Source organism: Leptodactylus fuscus, chromosome 9, assembly GCF_031893055.1.
Source record: "Leptodactylus fuscus isolate aLepFus1 chromosome 9, aLepFus1.hap2, whole genome shotgun sequence".
In the NCBI taxonomy this organism is placed as follows: Eukaryota; Metazoa; Chordata; class Amphibia; order Anura; family Leptodactylidae; genus Leptodactylus; species Leptodactylus fuscus.
The window spans coordinates 73364905-73383465 of NC_134273.1; the positions used below are offsets into that span (position 1 = coordinate 73364905).

General features: G+C 42.9%; 1 protein-coding gene across 1 annotated transcript in view; it reads right to left on the reverse strand.

Moving 5' to 3' along the window:
* Positions 1-1563: 1563 nt before the first annotated feature.
* PTBP2 (polypyrimidine tract binding protein 2) overlaps positions 1564-18561 on the reverse strand; it is a 33313-nt gene continuing 16315 nt past the window's right edge. The window contains exons 5-14 of the mRNA XM_075286744.1: positions 17804-17947; positions 16082-16249; positions 15880-15990; positions 15065-15260; positions 11451-11590; positions 9922-9955; positions 9319-9411; positions 6816-7032; positions 6551-6628; positions 1564-4443 (exon numbers count right to left, since the gene is read on the reverse strand). Of these exons, the coding sequence (XP_075142845.1) occupies positions 4314-4443; positions 6551-6628; positions 6816-7032; positions 9319-9411; positions 9922-9955; positions 11451-11590; positions 15065-15260; positions 15880-15990; positions 16082-16249; positions 17804-17947 (1311 nt within the window). The 3' untranslated portion in view covers positions 1564-4313. The remainder of the gene's footprint in view (positions 4444-6550; positions 6629-6815; positions 7033-9318; positions 9412-9921; positions 9956-11450; positions 11591-15064; positions 15261-15879; positions 15991-16081; positions 16250-17803; positions 17948-18561) is intronic.

Here is an 18561-nt window from a genome sequence, read left to right on the forward strand (position 1 = left end):
GGCAAGTGGTAAAGAATTCTGTATTCAGAAAACTGACATTTACAGCATATCCACCTTTACCAAGAATAGATATTGAGGAGCTAAACTTGCTGCTGTGAAGGGAGAGATGGCCACACGTGTGACTCTGTCCACTATCTTTCTAGGGATATCTATACAAATAGCTGAGCGTTCTTATAGCTAAGGCCCCAAATAGAGAGCCGCAGCCCAGACCTAGACCCCCCCCCCCCCCCAGAACTCTATTGTCACCATGAAGAAAACGCAATTCCTATCAGCATTGATGACTACGGTTCTGGGAATCCAGGTCACAGCATAGGCTTCTGCCTGGAAAATATGGCCGACATCCAGACATAGACCTCACCCTTAAGTCCATTTATATACCGGATTCTAAACATTTCAGTGTTGTGGTATAATGCTGGCCATGTATATTTTGGACAGTTTTATTTTGCAGTGAAAACTGCATAAGAAAAACCTGATCAAAATCTGAATGTACAGGCACTTTATTACAATCCTAATTATACTGACAGCCTAGCATTAGCACAGGCTATTAATATGCCGAGCCCAGAAAACTACTTTATAGCTCCCTTCATTCTGAAGTTTATGCGGGTGTAGAGATGAGCGAGTACTCCCGTTTCGAATAGCACGCACCCTTAGGAATGAATGGATGCAGCCGGCAGGCAGTGGGTTAAGTGGCCGGCCGCCAGCAAAGTCTGCGTGCCGGCCGCTTCCATTCAATCCTATGGGTGCCGTTTCGAATAGTACTCGCTCATCTCTATGCGGGTGGCATCCCAGTACATCCTAGGAAGGGGAAAACATTTGAATTCTATATGTAAAATGTTGTTAAAGGTGGACATAAGCCAAGTAAATGTCTATAGACTATGGATACAAATTTTAAGATTTTTTTTTTTTTTTGGTAAAAAATGAATTGCAAAAATTAGGGAGGGGGGGGGGGGGGTTATTTTACAGATACGCTAGGTTCACACTAGCATTCGGGTTTCCGTTCTCTGGGTCCCCCCCCCAAAAAAAAGGATACTCCATCTGCTTCAAAAACGGTCACCCGCAGAAATTTGCAAAGCCCATAGATCATAATGGGGTCCGCAAGGTGGAGTGAAAAGTCCTGTTTGCCTATTTTCAAAAGTAATGGGAGACGGAGTCTCCAAATGGTCACCCAACACTATCAGCCTTGGCTTTATAGGAGACAATTTGCATTTATTGACAATAGGGGACAAATAGTTTACTCATTGACTCCCACTTGCATCTATTGGAAATACAAAAAGGAATGGGAATGGAAGTTCTACATGAGGCAATGACAACCCCAGGAAGTGAGGAATGCAAAAGAGTCTTAAAAAAATAAATAAAATTCAAATGTTAAACGGAATCGGAATATAATAACATTTGTGCGGACTCTTTGCTTTCTGTTTATCCTCCGTCAACGCCTCAAACCCTCCAACTTTGTTAAAGTAAACCATGAATTCCCACCAGAGGAGAGAAGTGTGAATTTAGAAGCATAGTAGAAAGAAACAGCGGAGGAAAGAAGAGGCAGCAAGAGAGAGACAGAAGAGAGAATACAGAGCTACAGAAGTGTTTATTGAGCATGCTACAGAGGTAAGCAGGATACACACAAGATGAAATCAAAACCACCGTCAAACCTTCCGACTTTGTTAGAAAATTAATTTTTAATTGTGCCGCAACCAAACTAGACTGAATTTTACATTTTCTAAAGATGTAAAAACTCAACTAATAGAAAATATACATGACCGTTTATTTCCTACATAGATAAACAGAATCTATGGATTGTAACCAAATACATCAATTGGTAAAATGTACTTGTCCTGGACCGAATCAAGGGAATGGCTCCGGTGGGGGAGGGGAAAACGAGGAGCCGCTCTCTTGCCAGTGGCCTGTAGATTCTGAGCCATGTCTATAAGTCAGGTCTGTTTCTAAAATACAAAATATTTCTGAAGTTCTTTATTAAAACATAATATTACAATGCAAGGAAGAAAAAAAAAAAAATTTAAGACTAAAGGCACATAAACTTTGGTCCCACCTGGTTTGTCAGTTCTCAAAAAAAAAAAAACTGCCACTGTTCTCGTCGTAGGTCAAAAGGGCTCTCCCTGCCATAGTAAGAACACATGCACCGGTTTCTGAAAATCGCTTGACCAGTCTGCACATGCTCAGAAATCCACAACTATATCCAAGTAGAATTACAAACAGAAGATGGCAATATATAGTTCAATGCACATCAGTCAATGTCAAACTTCAAAAAACTACAGAAAATATTCAGCCACAAACAAGACGTTACTTTAGTGCCGACATTTAAATGATACGACTCACGAGAGTGGAGGGTAAAGGTTAAGCGTTTACAAGGTTTTTCTATCGTGTGGCCGAAACTTCCGGAACCTTCCTTGCTGCCAAATGAGGAAAAAGCAAAATAAAATAGAATAAAGGGCGCGTGTCAGAGCCGTTGTCAACGCTGAACTGACTACTGGGTAAGGGGGCGTACAAACTTGCGCCACTGTCCGCCTGCCATGATCCCGCTGAAATTGGAGCTTGGGGGGGCGGCTTGCATACAGTCAGTTTAAAAACCCTCTCATTTTAAGTCGGCGGTGTCCGTGTGAGGCCTCTCCACCGTGAAACTGTTTTTTGTTTTTATTTTAGCACAGACACAAACGCCTCCATGTCTGACTTTGTGTCCATGCAAAAAAAAAAAAAAGGTGGTTTCACAGCGGAGAGGCCACATACGGACACCACCGTCTTGCTTTAAAAACCCATTGAAGTGGGGCAGCACGGTGGCTCAGTGGTTAGCACTGCAGCCTTGGAGTTCTGGGTTCGAATCCCACCAGGAACAACATCTGCAAGGAGTTTGTATGTTCTCCCCGTGTTTGCGTGGATTTCCTCCAATTCTACAAAGACATACTGATCGTAAAAAAAAAAATACATTGTGATCCCTATATGGGGCTCACAATCTACATTAAAAAAAAAACAAAACACACACCTCCTAGAAATGAGTGGGCTTTTAAACTGACTGTATGCAAGCCGTCCCAAGCAGCATCACGGTGGGAAGACAGTAGCACAAGTGTGAACGCCTTGATTTAGAATTGGAGAGAAAATGAAAATGTATCCAGTGTGCAAACGAACCACAAGTGCCCAAAAGACGCTCCTGACTGTGCCAAGTACTCTTAAGGTCTCCCCCCAGCTTTGACAAATAAACCCTTTGCAGTTCGACATCACTCTGTGTGGCGCAATAATCTTGTGTATGTACCTTGCGGCTTTGCTACCCGCCACATTGACATACTGTTTCTGATACACGTGCTGTCCTGGGATCTCAGCACGGTTAGGACTGTCCACTGGACATACTGGATAAATCCATTTTCTCGCTAACTAGTCTGTGGCATTTAAGGGTAAGTTCACACTGGGTTTTTTGGTCAGGATTTTGAGGCCGTTTCCGCCTCAAAATCCTGACCAAAAAGATGGCTCCCATTGAAATCAACGGGAGCTGGTCAGTTCTTTTTTCTGGGAGCGACATGCTCATTCTTCAGGGCAATTCGCCTCACGACATCCGCCTGAGACACTCCCTCCTCCCGACTAGGCCCATTCATTTGGGCCTAATCCAGAGCAGAGTGCGCGTCTAGATGCCTATGCATTGCACCGGCATCCAGTCGCAACTACCCGTATTTTGGTCTGGAACCTGAGGCAGCCTCTGCCACAAGTTCCGGACCATAAACCCCCGTCTGAACTTACCCTAACACTCCTACCCAATGCTGAAAATCAGTCACTAGTGACCAAGGCTCTGAGCGAATCCCTTTCAATCTCACCTTGAGATTATAAACAGGTAAACTAATAACATAAAGAATCCCAGAACACATAACAAGGCAATCGATAGGAACGGCAACAAAAAGGGGTAAAAAGCAAAAGCGGTTCTGAGCAGAAGCAGCAAACCTTAACCTTTGCCCACATCTGGTGCATAATGTATTTATACACATGTAACAATGTGCCCATGATGGTTCACCGGTGTCTAAAATGGTAACACTTAAGGAAAAAATACACACTTTCATAAGGCACATGTCCATGGAGGAAAAAGAAAAAGCTGAAATGGAAACTTAAACACAAATGGCTTCCCTAGTCACCTGGTACAAGCTGCAGCTAAATGTTGACTGCGTCTTAAATCAATTCATGTAATGAACCAAGGAATGATGACAGAGTGAAGAACAAAATAGACTCTGGTCCCCACTGTTGTGAACAGTCTATTGGTGACAATACACTGAACAATGCAATAACACCAGACGCTCTGTTTGCTCGGCCTCCTCCTCGCCCCCTTAAATGGTGGACTTGGAGAATGAGACCCTCAGATGGTGATTATCAGCAATGTTGTAGTTGTGGAGGTCAATCAGCGCCTGGATAGCTTCTTCCACAGTGGACATCTGGAGGAGGGCCATTTTATGGTCCCTAAATGGAAGAAATTCAAGAGAAAAATGACATGCTGTTATATAAACTCTAAAATGGGGAAACACAATAGGGTCGGGGGCAAGGCAAGGTTACACACTGGTAAAGCTTCAGGACTAATGTACACCCTGATCTCCTGGTCATTACTTTTGCAGAGGGCTGCAGGGGAGGCCATAACTCTCATTCCTGTGTCTCCCCTGTAGCCACTTCAGACTCCACAGTGACTCTGGTCACAGTTCCATTCAGTAGGATGAAGTCGGTCATGTGACGCCGGCTTTACGAGCGCTCCCATTGAAGTGAATGGGAAGTGTTCGGGATCCTTCCGCAGCGCTCGCGTGTACGGCTGTGAATGAGTATTTTTACAAGCCCGGCGTTACTCCGTGTGAAGGCAGCCTTATTTTGTTTTGTTTTCGCTGCAAATTGTGTTTTAGAATTTTACCATATAATATTTGGTGCAATGTACTGGAAATCAGAAAAAAAAAATATTTTTAAAGATGTTTGGTTTCAGCGGATTGCCTATAATCAGTATTGCAGTCTATGGTAAAATCCCTACCTCAGGCAAGCCTCAATAGATATACAGTTATGACAGGCCTCCTGGCCGACATGGACACAAGATAGCTCCTGCCACATTGCTGTGCGGAAAGATCCTGCAACATTAAAGAGAAGAGGTGCGGGTGCCACGGGAGGAGCATCAGAGGGTAAAATAGGGTAGAAGTAAAAGGTTAATGCCCTGCTATCGAGGCAGACTCTGATCGTGGGCATTACTGTCAGATCTCTGCTGTATGAACCTGGTTAAGGTGTCTACTCTAACCTGAGTGACTGCCACCTCTCACGGTAATAGTACACCTCAAACCAGCCTCCATTGATTTCAATGGGAGTCAGATACTGAGTTTTTTTGTCTGGCTGATTTTTTTTTCAGTTAGCGAAAGAAAGAAAGAATGAAAAAAAAAAAAAAAAAAAAAAAAAAAAAGCGTTACGCTCGATCTCCAGGAGGATTCCACCTGGTAACCCCCACCGAAGTGAATGGGAGTCAGAAAAATTAAATACCGCCTGGCAGATGCGGAGTATGGTCAAGTGGAAAAATTCAGCTTCAGATTCATGAGATTTTAAACTAGGTAAAATCCCTGAACCTGAAAAATTCAACTAGGATTTTTTTTTTTTTTTGCGTGAATATAACCCTAATATCTCAGAAATTTTTTTAATTTTTTTTTTCTTCATATAGATTGTGAGCCCCGTATAGGGATCGAGGTGTACATGTTTTTCCCTATCAGTATGTCTTTGTAGAATGGGAGGAAATCCACAGAAACATGCAGAGAACATACAAACTCCTTGCAGATGTTATTCCTGGTGGGATTCGAAGGCAGGAATCCAGGGCTGCAATGCTAACCACTGAGCCACCGTGTTGCCCCTCTAATATCTCAGAATCTTTGATTTGTTCTGGTTAAAAGCAAACAATAGTATGTTGCATAGTCTAATAAGTCCCTGTATGAGAGAAAATCCCCAGATCAGGACCTCTCGGACAACCAGACATTTCCCTGCTCTGCACTTGTGAGAGGCAAAAACTTAAAAACAGCTGTTTGCGGATAGCAACCTCTACCTTCTGGAGGAGTGACACTGGTTCAGCTGTTATTCTTAGATTATCCCCTTAGGTAATTTTGGTATTAGGTTATTGACGTTAGGTATTCATCTATACCAGGGGTAGGGAACGTACGGCTCTCCAGCTGTTGCCAGACTACAAATCGCAGCATGCATAGTCGCTCTGCTCTTCTTGGAACTCCCAGGGAAGTGAATAGAGCATGTTGGGAGTTGCAGTTTCACAGCAGCTGGAGAGCTGAAGGTTCCCGATCCCTGATCAATAGGGAAGTACCTTCCAACAGGTGGCGCTAGGAGCAAATTCTTCATCTGTATTCCTGATACAGAAAATCTTTAAAAGGATTTTATAGATAAAAGATTGGTGATGGGAAAAATGCCTTATGTGTGATGTTTGAACGACAGTTAATAGTTAACAGGAGCTTACTGGCTCTCATATGAATCTGCTTTTTTTTTTTTTCTTTTTTGCCAAAATTCCCTTTTTTGGTCTCTACATGACATGAAATATAATATAACTCACTGAAAAAATTTGAAAGCCTTCACGGTTCCTCCTGTGTTGGTAAACAGTGTGCGCAAGTCATCTTCAGAAATTGTTTGCCTAAGGAAAAAACACATATCAAACAAGGAAAACTTGTTAACTTTTGAATATTGAAAACTTCTTTATAACCCACTTAGTCCTGCAGCCCCAAAAAAAAAAAAATGCCCCAGTGGGTATTATTGAATGGTTAGAAGATGGGCCGGGGAGCGGAGAGAAGACACGGCCGGAACATTGTGCCTTTACTTACGGAATGTTTGATAAGTGAAGAGTTGCGGAGGGCGGGAAAATATTTTGAAAATTTTTAGAGCCAGGCTTCTTGAAACGGTGGAGAGGGGAGTTGCCAAAATCTTTTGTTAACCCTTGATCATCCAGCCCTTCCCGAGGTAGCTGTACTGTCTGATGTTTGGACAATGTAACCCTGATAATCTTCCCGTACATCTTCTGTCCGTTCAGATGACTCATGGCTGAGAAAGAAATATTGGCATTAAAATACAGAGTGCATGGAAAATAAATGACACACAATATTTGTCAGCCAAACTAGATTTTATTCGCTGTGGGCATCTTACTCAGTTACATCACAAAGCACGTGGTGTAAAAACAGTTACCATATATATCCGAATATAAGCCAACCCGAATATAAGCCGACCCCCCCTAATTTTACCACAAAAAACTGGGAAAACTTATTGACTCGAGTATAAGCCGAGGGGGCTTTTTCAGCACAAAAGCTGTGCTTAAAAATTCGGCTTATACTCGAGTATATACAGTAATAATTCATAGTCAATGTGGCTATGCAGGGTCTATTTATGACATTAAATGTTCACTTACTATAACTGTATAATGAAAAAGTACAAGTGAATGAAGGCAACACTGAAATGTACACAAAAAATGGTTGCTTATCCTGAAAGATCATCCAAGAGTTTTTGGCACACGTTTACAAACTAAGCCTGAAGCCCTACGTGGAGTAGTTTGGCTTTTAGTGTTTTACAGTCCCTGCAAAGTGAATGGGATTCGCTAGATTTCCATCCAGACTCTGCAAAAATATAACCACAGATTTCCAAAAACGTGACAGATTATGGTCAATTATTCCTATGGAAACGCTGGTTGCTTTTGTATAGGTATAATGGAGGCAGAAATTCCGCAGAGGAAAACTCTGCAGACTTTCTGTTAAAAAAAAGTCTGGATTATTCGGCAGCACTTTTGGGCTGCGGCCACCCTATACGGCACAGACCAAAAAACCCCACAGCTGAGGGTGGTACTAGTGTCCCCCATTGTGACAAGTGGTGATGGTCTCAGCAATCAGAACGCCACTAGTCTGGTGGTCGTGGCTAAAAAGTACAGCAAGGTACAGCAGGTTTACATCTGTGCTTGGGTGACAGGAAGCTTATTCATTATGTAAAAGGGAAGAGCGAGCTCTAACAAATGTCATGTCTACAGAGTTCTTAAAGGGGTTGGCCACTTTCAGACCAATACTGACAAATGTACAATAAAAAGATATACAATTTTCCAATATACTTTCTGTATGAATTCCTCACAGTTTTCTAGATCTCTGCCTGCTGTCATTCATTCTGTTCCTTCTAGAGGATGAAACTCTGACCATGGTCATGTGATTTACGGTCCATAGTCATGTGATGAGAACACAGGTGCCGTTCGTTACAGTCACAGCACAGTAATCAGACATCTGCCTGGTAATCAGCTGTGCACCTGTGTGCAAGTCACATGACCATGGACCGTAAATCACATGACCATGGACAGAGTTTTATCCTCTAGAAGTAACAAAATGAATGACAGCAAGCCGAAATCTAGAAAACAGTGAGGAATTGATACAGAAAGTATATTGGAAAATTGTATATCTTTTTATTGTACATTTGTCAGTATTGGTCTGAAAGTGGCCAACCCCTTTAAGTGGTTAGATTCAAGTAAAACTTTCTGGATCTACCAATATATCCAATTGTAATAACCTGAAAATAATAACAAACGTAAGTCTTAGGAACAAGTAACAAGTACTGCGCCAACTAAGGCTGCAGTCTCCATCAGAGTGGCCACCTCAAAATCAGTTTTACGGACGCCCTACCTACCCCATTGTAGTCAATAAGGTCTGTTGGACTCCTTGTTTTGCCTCTATTTTAGTCCGGGTTCACACAGGGTTTTTTGATCCAGAACCTGAGGTGGAGTCGCTTCAGGTCCCGAATCAAAATAAGGTTAGCTGCACCGGCATCCAGTCGCGCACTCTGCTCCGGATTAGGCCCAATGAATGGACCAAGTCGAGAAGAAAGAGAGTGTCTTCAGACTGATGTCCCGAAGTGAATCCGCCTGAAAGAATGAGCACCTCGCTTCTTTTTCTGGGAGCCAGAATAAACGGCTCATTTTGGTCAGGGTTTTGAGGCGGATACGGCCTCAAACCCCGTGTGAACTTACCCTTAGTGGTCGCCTCTCTGTTGTTTTGGTCCATCAGGACCAGAAGAACAGAGAGGAGACACTAGTGTGATTGCTGGTGCAAGTTTTTGCAGGGTTTGGCAGGGCTGTGACCTCTTCTGGATCGGTCTCTGCTACTTTATTGTTGATTTCCGTTCGGGAGGAAGGAGGCATAAACCTTTTACCTTTATGAACTTTCTTTTACCTTATATTTCACAACTTAGAATAAAAGGCCCCTCCGAATCCAAGTTAACAGGTTTTCGTTTAGAAAAAAAAAAAAATAGAAAACAATAGTAGTATTATTTTGGCAGTTCTTAATGCAGTACGACACATCTTACCCAGTTGCGACTGGTTGCCATCAGCCATCTGTATAAGAGCACTGTCTTTCTTATTGTATAAAATCTTCACGCGCTGCACGTCTCCATAAACACCTTTTATTAAAATCCGAGAGGAAAAAACAAAGAGTGTAAAACAACGAATACGAGTCCGGCCGGCGACTTTAGATACTGAGAGTTCAAATGAAACAACCAGACACCAAAAGTAACCCATTCAACCAGCGCCTAACATACACAAGAATGAAAGCAGATCTTGAACAGTGAATTTCGGATAAGAATATATTCGCTATACCCTCAAACCTATGTGAATGACAAAATTAAAAAAGACCATGCAAAATAAAATTAAACATGCATTAAAAAATAAATAGTGACTATGGTGAGTTTGTTTGTTTTTTTTTTTAAAGAAGAAAACAATGATAAAAAGAGACAAAAAAACATTGTAAAAAACAAATAAAAATCAAGAAAAAAAATAAATCAAAATTACTATTCAAAATTACACCAAAGTGCTAGCTACAAATTAAAAAAAAAAAAAAAAAAAAAAAAAAAATTAAAGGTGAAATAAAAAATGAAATTAATAATAAAAGTATAGTGCTAACAATAACATACCGAAGAGGGTAAACAGACTTTGGGGCGAAACCATCTTTAGAAGGAGAGAAGAGCAAGCAGCGTAAGACAAGAAGAGAGAAGAGTCGAGGAAGAGCGGAGATGAACAGATCATCCATAACGAAGGGTGGTTCCCGTAGAATGGTGAAGGTGGTCATGGATCATGGTTCAAGGCAGTTAATTGGGGCAAGTTGGTCCGAGGAACATATTGTTCAAGCAAAGAAGCGTGAACATAAGGGAGGGGAGGGGGGAGGGGAGAGGAGGAGGGAGGGGAAACAGACACAAAAATGGGAAGAAAAAAAAAAAAAAAAGTTTGACAGCAGTATTTTTTTTGGAAAACAATAAGATACAGGAAAGAACATCACACACGAGGAAGAGGATGTAAAAAGGGGGGGGAAGGGAAGGCGGGCGGGGAGATGATGCAGAACAAAAGAAAAAAAAGAAGGGAGAAAATAAAATAAAGGTCAGTACAAAGGAAATGCAGGAGTTTGGTCAGAATAATGGTTGGCTTATGTACTGTACAAGAAAAACTAAAATGTAGTCATCCGAGACAAATATGGGGAAAAAAAAAACAAAACACATTCATATCAGAGATCACAGTGCTAATCTGGCAGGACATGGGGGCGGCATGCTGTAGAAACAAACTATGCTTTACACTTTACTGCGCGTCTGGCTCTGAAATGAGTAGGAAGTATCAACGTGGATGGCTGGCTCATTATCAAGACATGTAAAATGATGAGACCTACGATATACAGGTGGCCTAGGTTACCCAGAAATGAACACAAGTTTTAGAACGCAGGAGGGCGACTCGCCTCGCTTCCGAGGATCAAGGCCCAAGAAGGAGGAAAGCAAGTCGCCCGCCTTCACTCTAGAACGTCGTAACAAAAGAAAAACAAAAAACAAAAACAGCCATCGGGAAAAGACAAGATCTCAAACTTCCCACATTTCATTCCCGTATACTCCGCATCCAAACAGAAATGAGGGAGAGGAGAAAATATATATATATATGACAGCACCGGGAAGAGGAGAGACAGGTCGTAAGAGATAGAGACAGCCACAGAGAAGGGGAGAGTAATGGCCAGATACTGTAAAGAATAAGAGATTACTAAAAAAACAGGAAGAGAGCTTCATCAAAATCTTTGGAAGAACCTTGAAAGAAACACGTATTAGAGCAGTTGATACAAATTGAGAATTGTAGAAATAATAAAAATTTAAAATAAAGAAAAAAAAAAAAAAAAAAGAATGAAACACATAATAAACAGGCAACCGATAGATAAAAGAAAAAACCCAAGCGCGGTAAGAACTGACACAGATGACGCGTTCATAACGTATAGCCGGTGTCATGGCGGTCTTCCCACTTCACCTGTGTTAGTTTTTACGCTTTTAGCCAATAGTTCAATTCTTTCTCAATGTGCAAAGTAAAAAGATGGAGCAAATAACGAAAAAATGGAGAAGGTGTAAAAAAGAAATAAAAAAGAGAAAGCAGAGAGAGTCACATTTACATGTGCTGAACGTGAATTTGTATCACTGACCTCTTCGTTCAGATTGCTTACAAGGAGAACGGTGTTGCTAGCCGTTGGAACGCCGTGCATACCCACGCGGCCCGCAGCAGCGGCGGCTGCGGCAGCAGCGGCATTCGGGATTCCTAATGGACTTAGCGCACCGGGAACCGCTGCAAAATTGAAATATTCGTGAAGAAAAAAAAATACTCTCTCAATGGTGCACACTACAAATGTAGAATGAAGATGGGAAACATTAGAAAGTCAGCGGCACAGCAAGTAGAAGTCACCTGTAACCTGCGGCATTAATAGCGATCATGGTTTTAGGAGAGATTAGGACTTGGACAGAGTGGGGTTTAAAGGGATCTGTCATTGGATACCCTTTTTTTCTGTCTAACACGTAGGAATAGCCTTAAGAAAGCCTATTCTTCTCCTACCTTTAGATGTCTTCTGCGCGCCACCGTTCGGTAGAAATCCTGGATTTCGTTGGTATGCAAATGAGTTCTCTCGCAGCACTTGGGGCGTCTCCAGTGCTGCGAGAGGAATCTCCAGCGCCACCTCCATCTTCTTCATGAACGCCCTCTCCCTGCGTTTTCTTCCATCCTGAGTTTCAATCTTCTAGGCCGTGGGCAGAGCCGACTGCGTATGCCTGGGTCACAAGAAAATAGCCGCTTACACCAGCTTACTGTGTAAGTGGCCATTTTCTTGTGGTCCGGCCATGCGCAGTGGTCTCTGTCCAAGGCCCAAGAACTCATATGTATATCAAAGAAAACCCAGATTTCTACCAAACGGCAGCGCGGAGAAGACATCTAAAGGTAGGAGAAGAATCTTTCTTAAAGGCTATTCCTATGTGTTAGTCAGAAAAAAAAAAGGGATTCCAATGATAGGATCCCTTTAATATGAAGCTTTGGGAAGAGGAAGATTCTGTTTTATATGTCATCAAATCTGAATAAGGGGCCAATAATCTAATTGTACAGCTCGTACCTCTAGTACATGTGATAAATGCAACGTTTCATGAATGAATAGTGCAAGTGAATATAAGAAACTTGGTAATACATCTTATCTTAGTAAAGAAATAGATTTATTCTCCGCTTTTCAGAAGAAGGGATAGAAAAGACGCCCAAATAATTGCTGCTGGTCCTGGCCAATTGCTGCTGGTCCTAGCTTTTTTTTTTTTTTTTTTTTTTTTTTAAACACTGCTAAGGGCTCGTTCACATTTGCGCCTGGGACTCCGTTCTGCAGGTTTCCATTTCCTGCACAAAACAGGGCAGGAGACGGAAACCTGCCGGACTATTTCAATCCCATTCATTTAAATGGGTTTGAAAAGTCTCCGGCCGTGAGCGCCAGTGAGCGTTTTATGCGCTCCGCAGCGAAACAGTTTTTTTAAAAAAAAAACAGACACAGAGTCGGACATGCAGTACTCTGTGTCCAGTTTTAAAAAAAACTTTTGCCACGGAGAGCATAAAACGCTCATCGGCGCTCACGGCCGGACTCGGCATGACAGGCATTGCAGATGTGAGCCGAGCCTAACTGAGCTGCCCTTGATAAGTGTAAAGGTAAATTTATTCTTGCAGGTGAGGGCATAAAAACAGCGCCAGTTGTCCGTCATAATCCTAGTGACAAGAGCCAATGCAGAATGAATAGGAGAGGAATGGCTGCCGCCAAGATGGCCCCCTACCCTGTTCGGCGGCACTGGTTATTAGCAGGGCAATGTGATATAGATTCTCTTCTACACTTCACAAGAGACGCGTTGTAGGCTTCGCCGTAATCTTATAAACACGTGAGACAATGCATGTGTATTTTTTTTGTAATTAAAAACACACCAATAAACAAAGCAGCATCTGCAATGATAAATATAGAAAGCCAGCTCTGTCGCCGTGTACAGCTGCAGCTCAGTTATTTATGGGTTTTCTTAATTAAAAAAATACATGGGGTTTTCAACTGTGTTTATGAAACCGCAGAAAAAGGCAAACAAAACGCCCTGTGAGAACCCAGACGTAACGCTCAGTCCTGACATGAATCGCCCTGGTTACTGGGTCAATGAAGAGGCCCTTAATGTAAGGCTATGTTCACACTCCCGTTATTAATGTCCATTACCATCATTCTATTTATTATTATACATTGGGGTGAATGCAGACGGACACACAGAAGGGTCTCGGTCTGCATCTGTCGTTATATGTCTTTTGCTCTTATCCTGTGACTGATGACAGTGAATAACAGAAGCGTGAATCTATCGATACATGTACAGAGGATTGCTGGTAAGGGCGGCTTCAAATCTGCGCCCGCTCTCCGCTTTCAGTTTCCGTCTGCTGCCGACAGGAGATAGAAACGCGGCAGGCCGTGTCCGCCTGTGAACATTTTGAGGTCTCCGCGGCAAAAACGGGTTTTTTATTAAATAACCAGACACACAGTCCTGCATGTCCAACTTAGTGTCCGGTTAAAAAAAAAAAAAAAAACGGTTTCGCCGTGGAGACCATAAAACGCTCACGGGCGCACACTTTGCAAACCCATTCAAATGAATGGGTTTGAATAGTGACTGCTGGTTTCTGTCTCCTGTCCAGTGTCTCGGGCAGAAGATGGAAACTGAAAGCGGAGACCGGGCGCAGGTGTGAACCCGGCCTAACAAGTATATTTACAGAGGACCTATGACTTCTCCAGACACTTTTCAGTACATATCTGTATTAAAATAAGGCCTTATCCACACACCTGCATTTCACGTGTGGACACCATATGTACCCATTCATTTCATTGCAATACGTTTAATCAGCCGCCAGTGTCTTTCTGCCGAAGGCCGCTGATGCAGATCGTGAACCAAGGACAGCACAGCGTCCGCAAATGAGCAGGGTGAGGTGCCGTCTGTGAAGAGCTGCAGATGTGGACATGCGAAAAAGGCCTAACAATTCCCTTTAGTGCTGTGTCCCTGACACCATCCGCACCGAATGTTCAACGTAAGAGCGTGCAGAGACACATCGCCAAAATCTAGCAGCTAGATTGCCAGCATCTGACAATTTTCAGCCTGAACATCAGAGAATGTGCACCAGAGTTATAAGTTATGGAGAATACAGGTAAGCACTAGGACAGTCGTGTCAGGAGTGGTGACAGGTTCTCTTTCACACGGGACACCATTAGAATTTTAACAACAAATGTTTTCATCGCCTCTGATGCTAATGGGCAATGTACTGTTTTCTATACTAAGATTAGAGAGGAAGGAATCAAGAACAGATGGATTTTTGCCTGAATACTGTTAGGGCATACTAGCCTGGTCAAGAAAACAGTGTAAGAATTTAATGAGAGCTATTGGGAGGTGGTGGAAGTTGCGCCTGTGGCCTGCACTCGTCTGTACGATATGAAAGCGACGCTTTATAGTAACACAAGTTATAAATAACAGGGTAGAAATGGAGCCATCCTGGGGTAAGCAGGTGAAGATTTCCAGATGCACAGAACAGTTAATATCAGTCTCCTCATTTATGTAAGCAAACCTGGAGAACGCCATATTAGGTTAACAACAGGAACCTGGAATGGATCTGAAGCGACATAAAACATTGCAGCGAGAAGACTTTAGCACAGCTCACACCACTATATAAGGGAAGGCTGTGTATGAAATAAGCGTCTGTGTGGGATGGAATCGCGATTGCAGAAAGACATACCTAGAAGTGATGTCTCCTTGGCAAACGCTGCAGCGATTGCTGGATCTAAAGCGGGTTGCCCATCCCCAGATGGCAGGTCTGGACGCGTGTAGTCACGACTTTTGTCATTATTGTACTTCACATTTAGGTTCACCAGCTTAGAGAAATCAATTCGGAGGGTGCAACAAGCGTTATAGATATTTTGACCGTCTAATGCCTGCATTATAAAGCAAGAAAAAAATAAAAATAAAAAAAAAGGTTTAGCCGTGAACCTTAAAAAGGACCTTTCACGGAATTGGGCACATGCGGTGTTATATACCGCTGGAAAGCAGACAGTGCGCTGAATTCAGTGCACTGTTGGCTTTCCCGATCTGTGCCCCGGGTAAAGAGCTATCGGTCCAGATACCGTAGCTCTTTACAGTCAGAAGGGCGTTCCTGACACTCTGTCAGCTACGTCCTTCTCCACAGCAGCGCCGATAGCACTGTACAGTGTGAGCGGGGAGGAACGCCCCCTCCCCTCCTGATAATACTCGTCTATGGACAAGCACTGTGAGCAGAGGGAGGGGGCGTTCCTCCCCACTCACACTGTACAGTGCTATAGGCGCTGCTGTAGAGAAGGACGTACCTGACTGTAAAGAGCTATGGTACCGGGACCACTAGCTCTTTACCCGGGGCACAGATCAGGAAAGCAGACCGTGCGCTGGCTTTCCAGCAGTATATAACATCGCATGTGTTCAAATCCGTGAAAGGTCCTCTAAGTGAAGAGCCCCACAATCCTGCAGACTGATGGGATTTCTGTACATCAGCTATGACAATGACTATACAAGGTCACCTACCAGCTTTGCCTGTTGTGCGTTCGCTGGGTCTGCATACTGTAGCAATGCTTGAAACTGATTGTTTTTCGTGAATGTGATTATCTTCAAGACCGTGCCAAACTTTGAGAAGATCTAAGGGTCGAAAAACAAAGGGACATGAAACGCATTGTTACTTGTACAAATCAATTCATGAAAGCAAAACAGAACTATTGGCCTCCCGAACCTGGTGAAGGACGTCGAGTGTTACAGGGTAGTACATGTTGTCGATGATTATTCTCAGCACTGGGCTCTGTGCAGAAGACACCGTATTCTCGCTTCCTGCGGTATTACCCACGGAGGAATTAGTAGTATTCTGAACTGCGGATACCGCCTGAAGCATGGCTTGGGCACGCTGAAAGAAAACACAAACAACTTTGAGGTGGTGGGAATGAGAGCGGCGAGCGTTGTACAAGGGAAGAAAGGGAATGTGCAGACACTGCTGATATAGGACAGAATAGGGAATAATACAGAAGGAAAAGTTTGTTTAATTCTCAGTGAAACACAATGTTACATTGGCAGGCCTCTGAAGCAAAGACATTTCTACGCTACAAATAGTATTTACACATGGTCGGTCCACATCGGCTGCGTCAAGGTTCTTCGTGCCTAAAACTCCCCGTCTGCTCCAAGGGCAACTCTAGCACCACCCAGAGGACACTTCAAGCAGAGCGGAGGGTTAGGGGAAACTTTGATGTTGGTAAAGCACCCAGAGGACACTTGGCTTTGAGGCATTTGACAGATTAAAATTTATTTTTTCATGTCTCCCTCAGAGTAACAAAAATCCATCTAACCAATCTATTTAGAGAATTGTGGAATCAGTAAAAGCAAAATTCAGTATTGAATCAGACTCCTATTTTTTCACAGCCCAACTCCGACTTCTACTCTGACTCCTTCAAAAACGCCTGACAGCCAGGGTCAGACAAAAGCAATAAAGTTTCTTTAAGGCTAAGGTCCCACGGGCTGGAAACAATGCTAAAGTGCTGCAGGAACAACCGCGGCGTGAACACATTGCGGTTCTTTCCGCAGCGTTTTGAAAAGAAAATTCATGGAGTTTTCTTTGCGGACTTTCTGTTACCATTATATCTACGGGAAAGCCGCCGGCGTATAACTGACACGCTGCGATTTTCAAAACCGCATCGGTTTTGTAAACTGCAGCGTATCCGCGCTGCGATTTTTTCCACAAAGTGGGCATGGGATTCACATGAATCCCATCCACTTTGCAAGTACTGTAAAACGCTGCAATTTTTCCTGTGGCAAATTGCAGCTTTTCCGGCCCGTGGGTCACTGGCCTAAGGCTAGATTCACATCTGCTTTCAGGTTTCCGTTTGGGGAGTCCCCTTGGGGACCAGCTGAATGGAAACCTAATCCGCATAAAAAAAAAAAAAAAAAAAAAAAAAAAAAGCAGTTACCTTAGGAAACTCGCGGACCACATAGTCTATAATGCTTTCCGTGACGTTTCCGCACAAAAAATGCAGACAGAAAAGTGTTGCTTCCAAAAAAAAAAAAAAAAAGCTGGAATTTTAGTCTATTTCTTAACAACTACCCCCAATACTGGTCCCTTCTCCAAATCCACGTCCCAGTTCCCCTCCTCATGAACTTCTTTTGCCTGCTGACTAAAACTGAATAGACTTCTGACTTACATCAAAACCATAAACAGAATGAGCAACATAAGTGAAGAAACAGAGAATTTCTGCACTATTGGGTTATGAAATAAAGAAAAAAAACAAATAGTATTTTTTTTTAGACCATAAATGTTAAAGTTCCAAAAAAATCTCATTAAATACCACTGTATAATTGGTTGCTGTATACTGCGGTACGGGAAAAGGTCAGTGTAGACAAAAGTGAAGATTTTAAAAGCCAAGACAAGGAACGAGTTCTGTAAATGTGCTAAACCTTACAAGAGGCCTACCTGGTTTAGTGCACTGTCTGTTTTAAGTTCTTTATGGTTGGAGTACTGGATATAGATCGGTTGGTTACGTAAGTGAGGGGTCATTGACGTGTAATAATTGACCATCGTGGCAGCGGCTTCCTCTGTTGCCAATTCCAAAAAAGCCTACAATAAAGAGCCTGGAATTAGGATAACACATAACGGCGGGACAATGATATTCATGCTAGGCCTGTCTATAAAGCAGAGCTGTTGTTTCATTTAATATCTCAGGATAAGGTGCCGCGTGTGGACACAAGGAGTGACGCAAATTCTGGTCATTATTTAACCTGTATTCTGCATTTTTAGCAGTTTTCCCTTCACCATGTGGCATCTGTAACCTGCAGTCCTCTCTGAGCTGGTGGGTGCAGACTCTCTGCTATACACTGAACACATGAAATACAGGAGAACCTTCTCTGTAACCATCTGTCTCACTCCCAAACCGCAGCACCATGCAGGACATGTAGAGAGAAATACTGGTCTGTACTTATGTGCGTAAAGCGCTGTAATAGAAAGCCTCAGGATTGGACTAGAAGCTCTCTGTCGTCTTATATCCCTCTGTATCTGCTCTGTCCGCTCTATAAACTCGAAAAGAGATGAATTATCTAAGTCATGTGACCTGCAGTTCATCCATTTCCAGATGAATGAAGCAGTCGTTTTCACAGTGAAACTCCCTGTAGCAGAGGGAGGGCGATCAGGGAAACGGCCCAATAGAGCAGAAAGTACTAATTCTTTATTACATA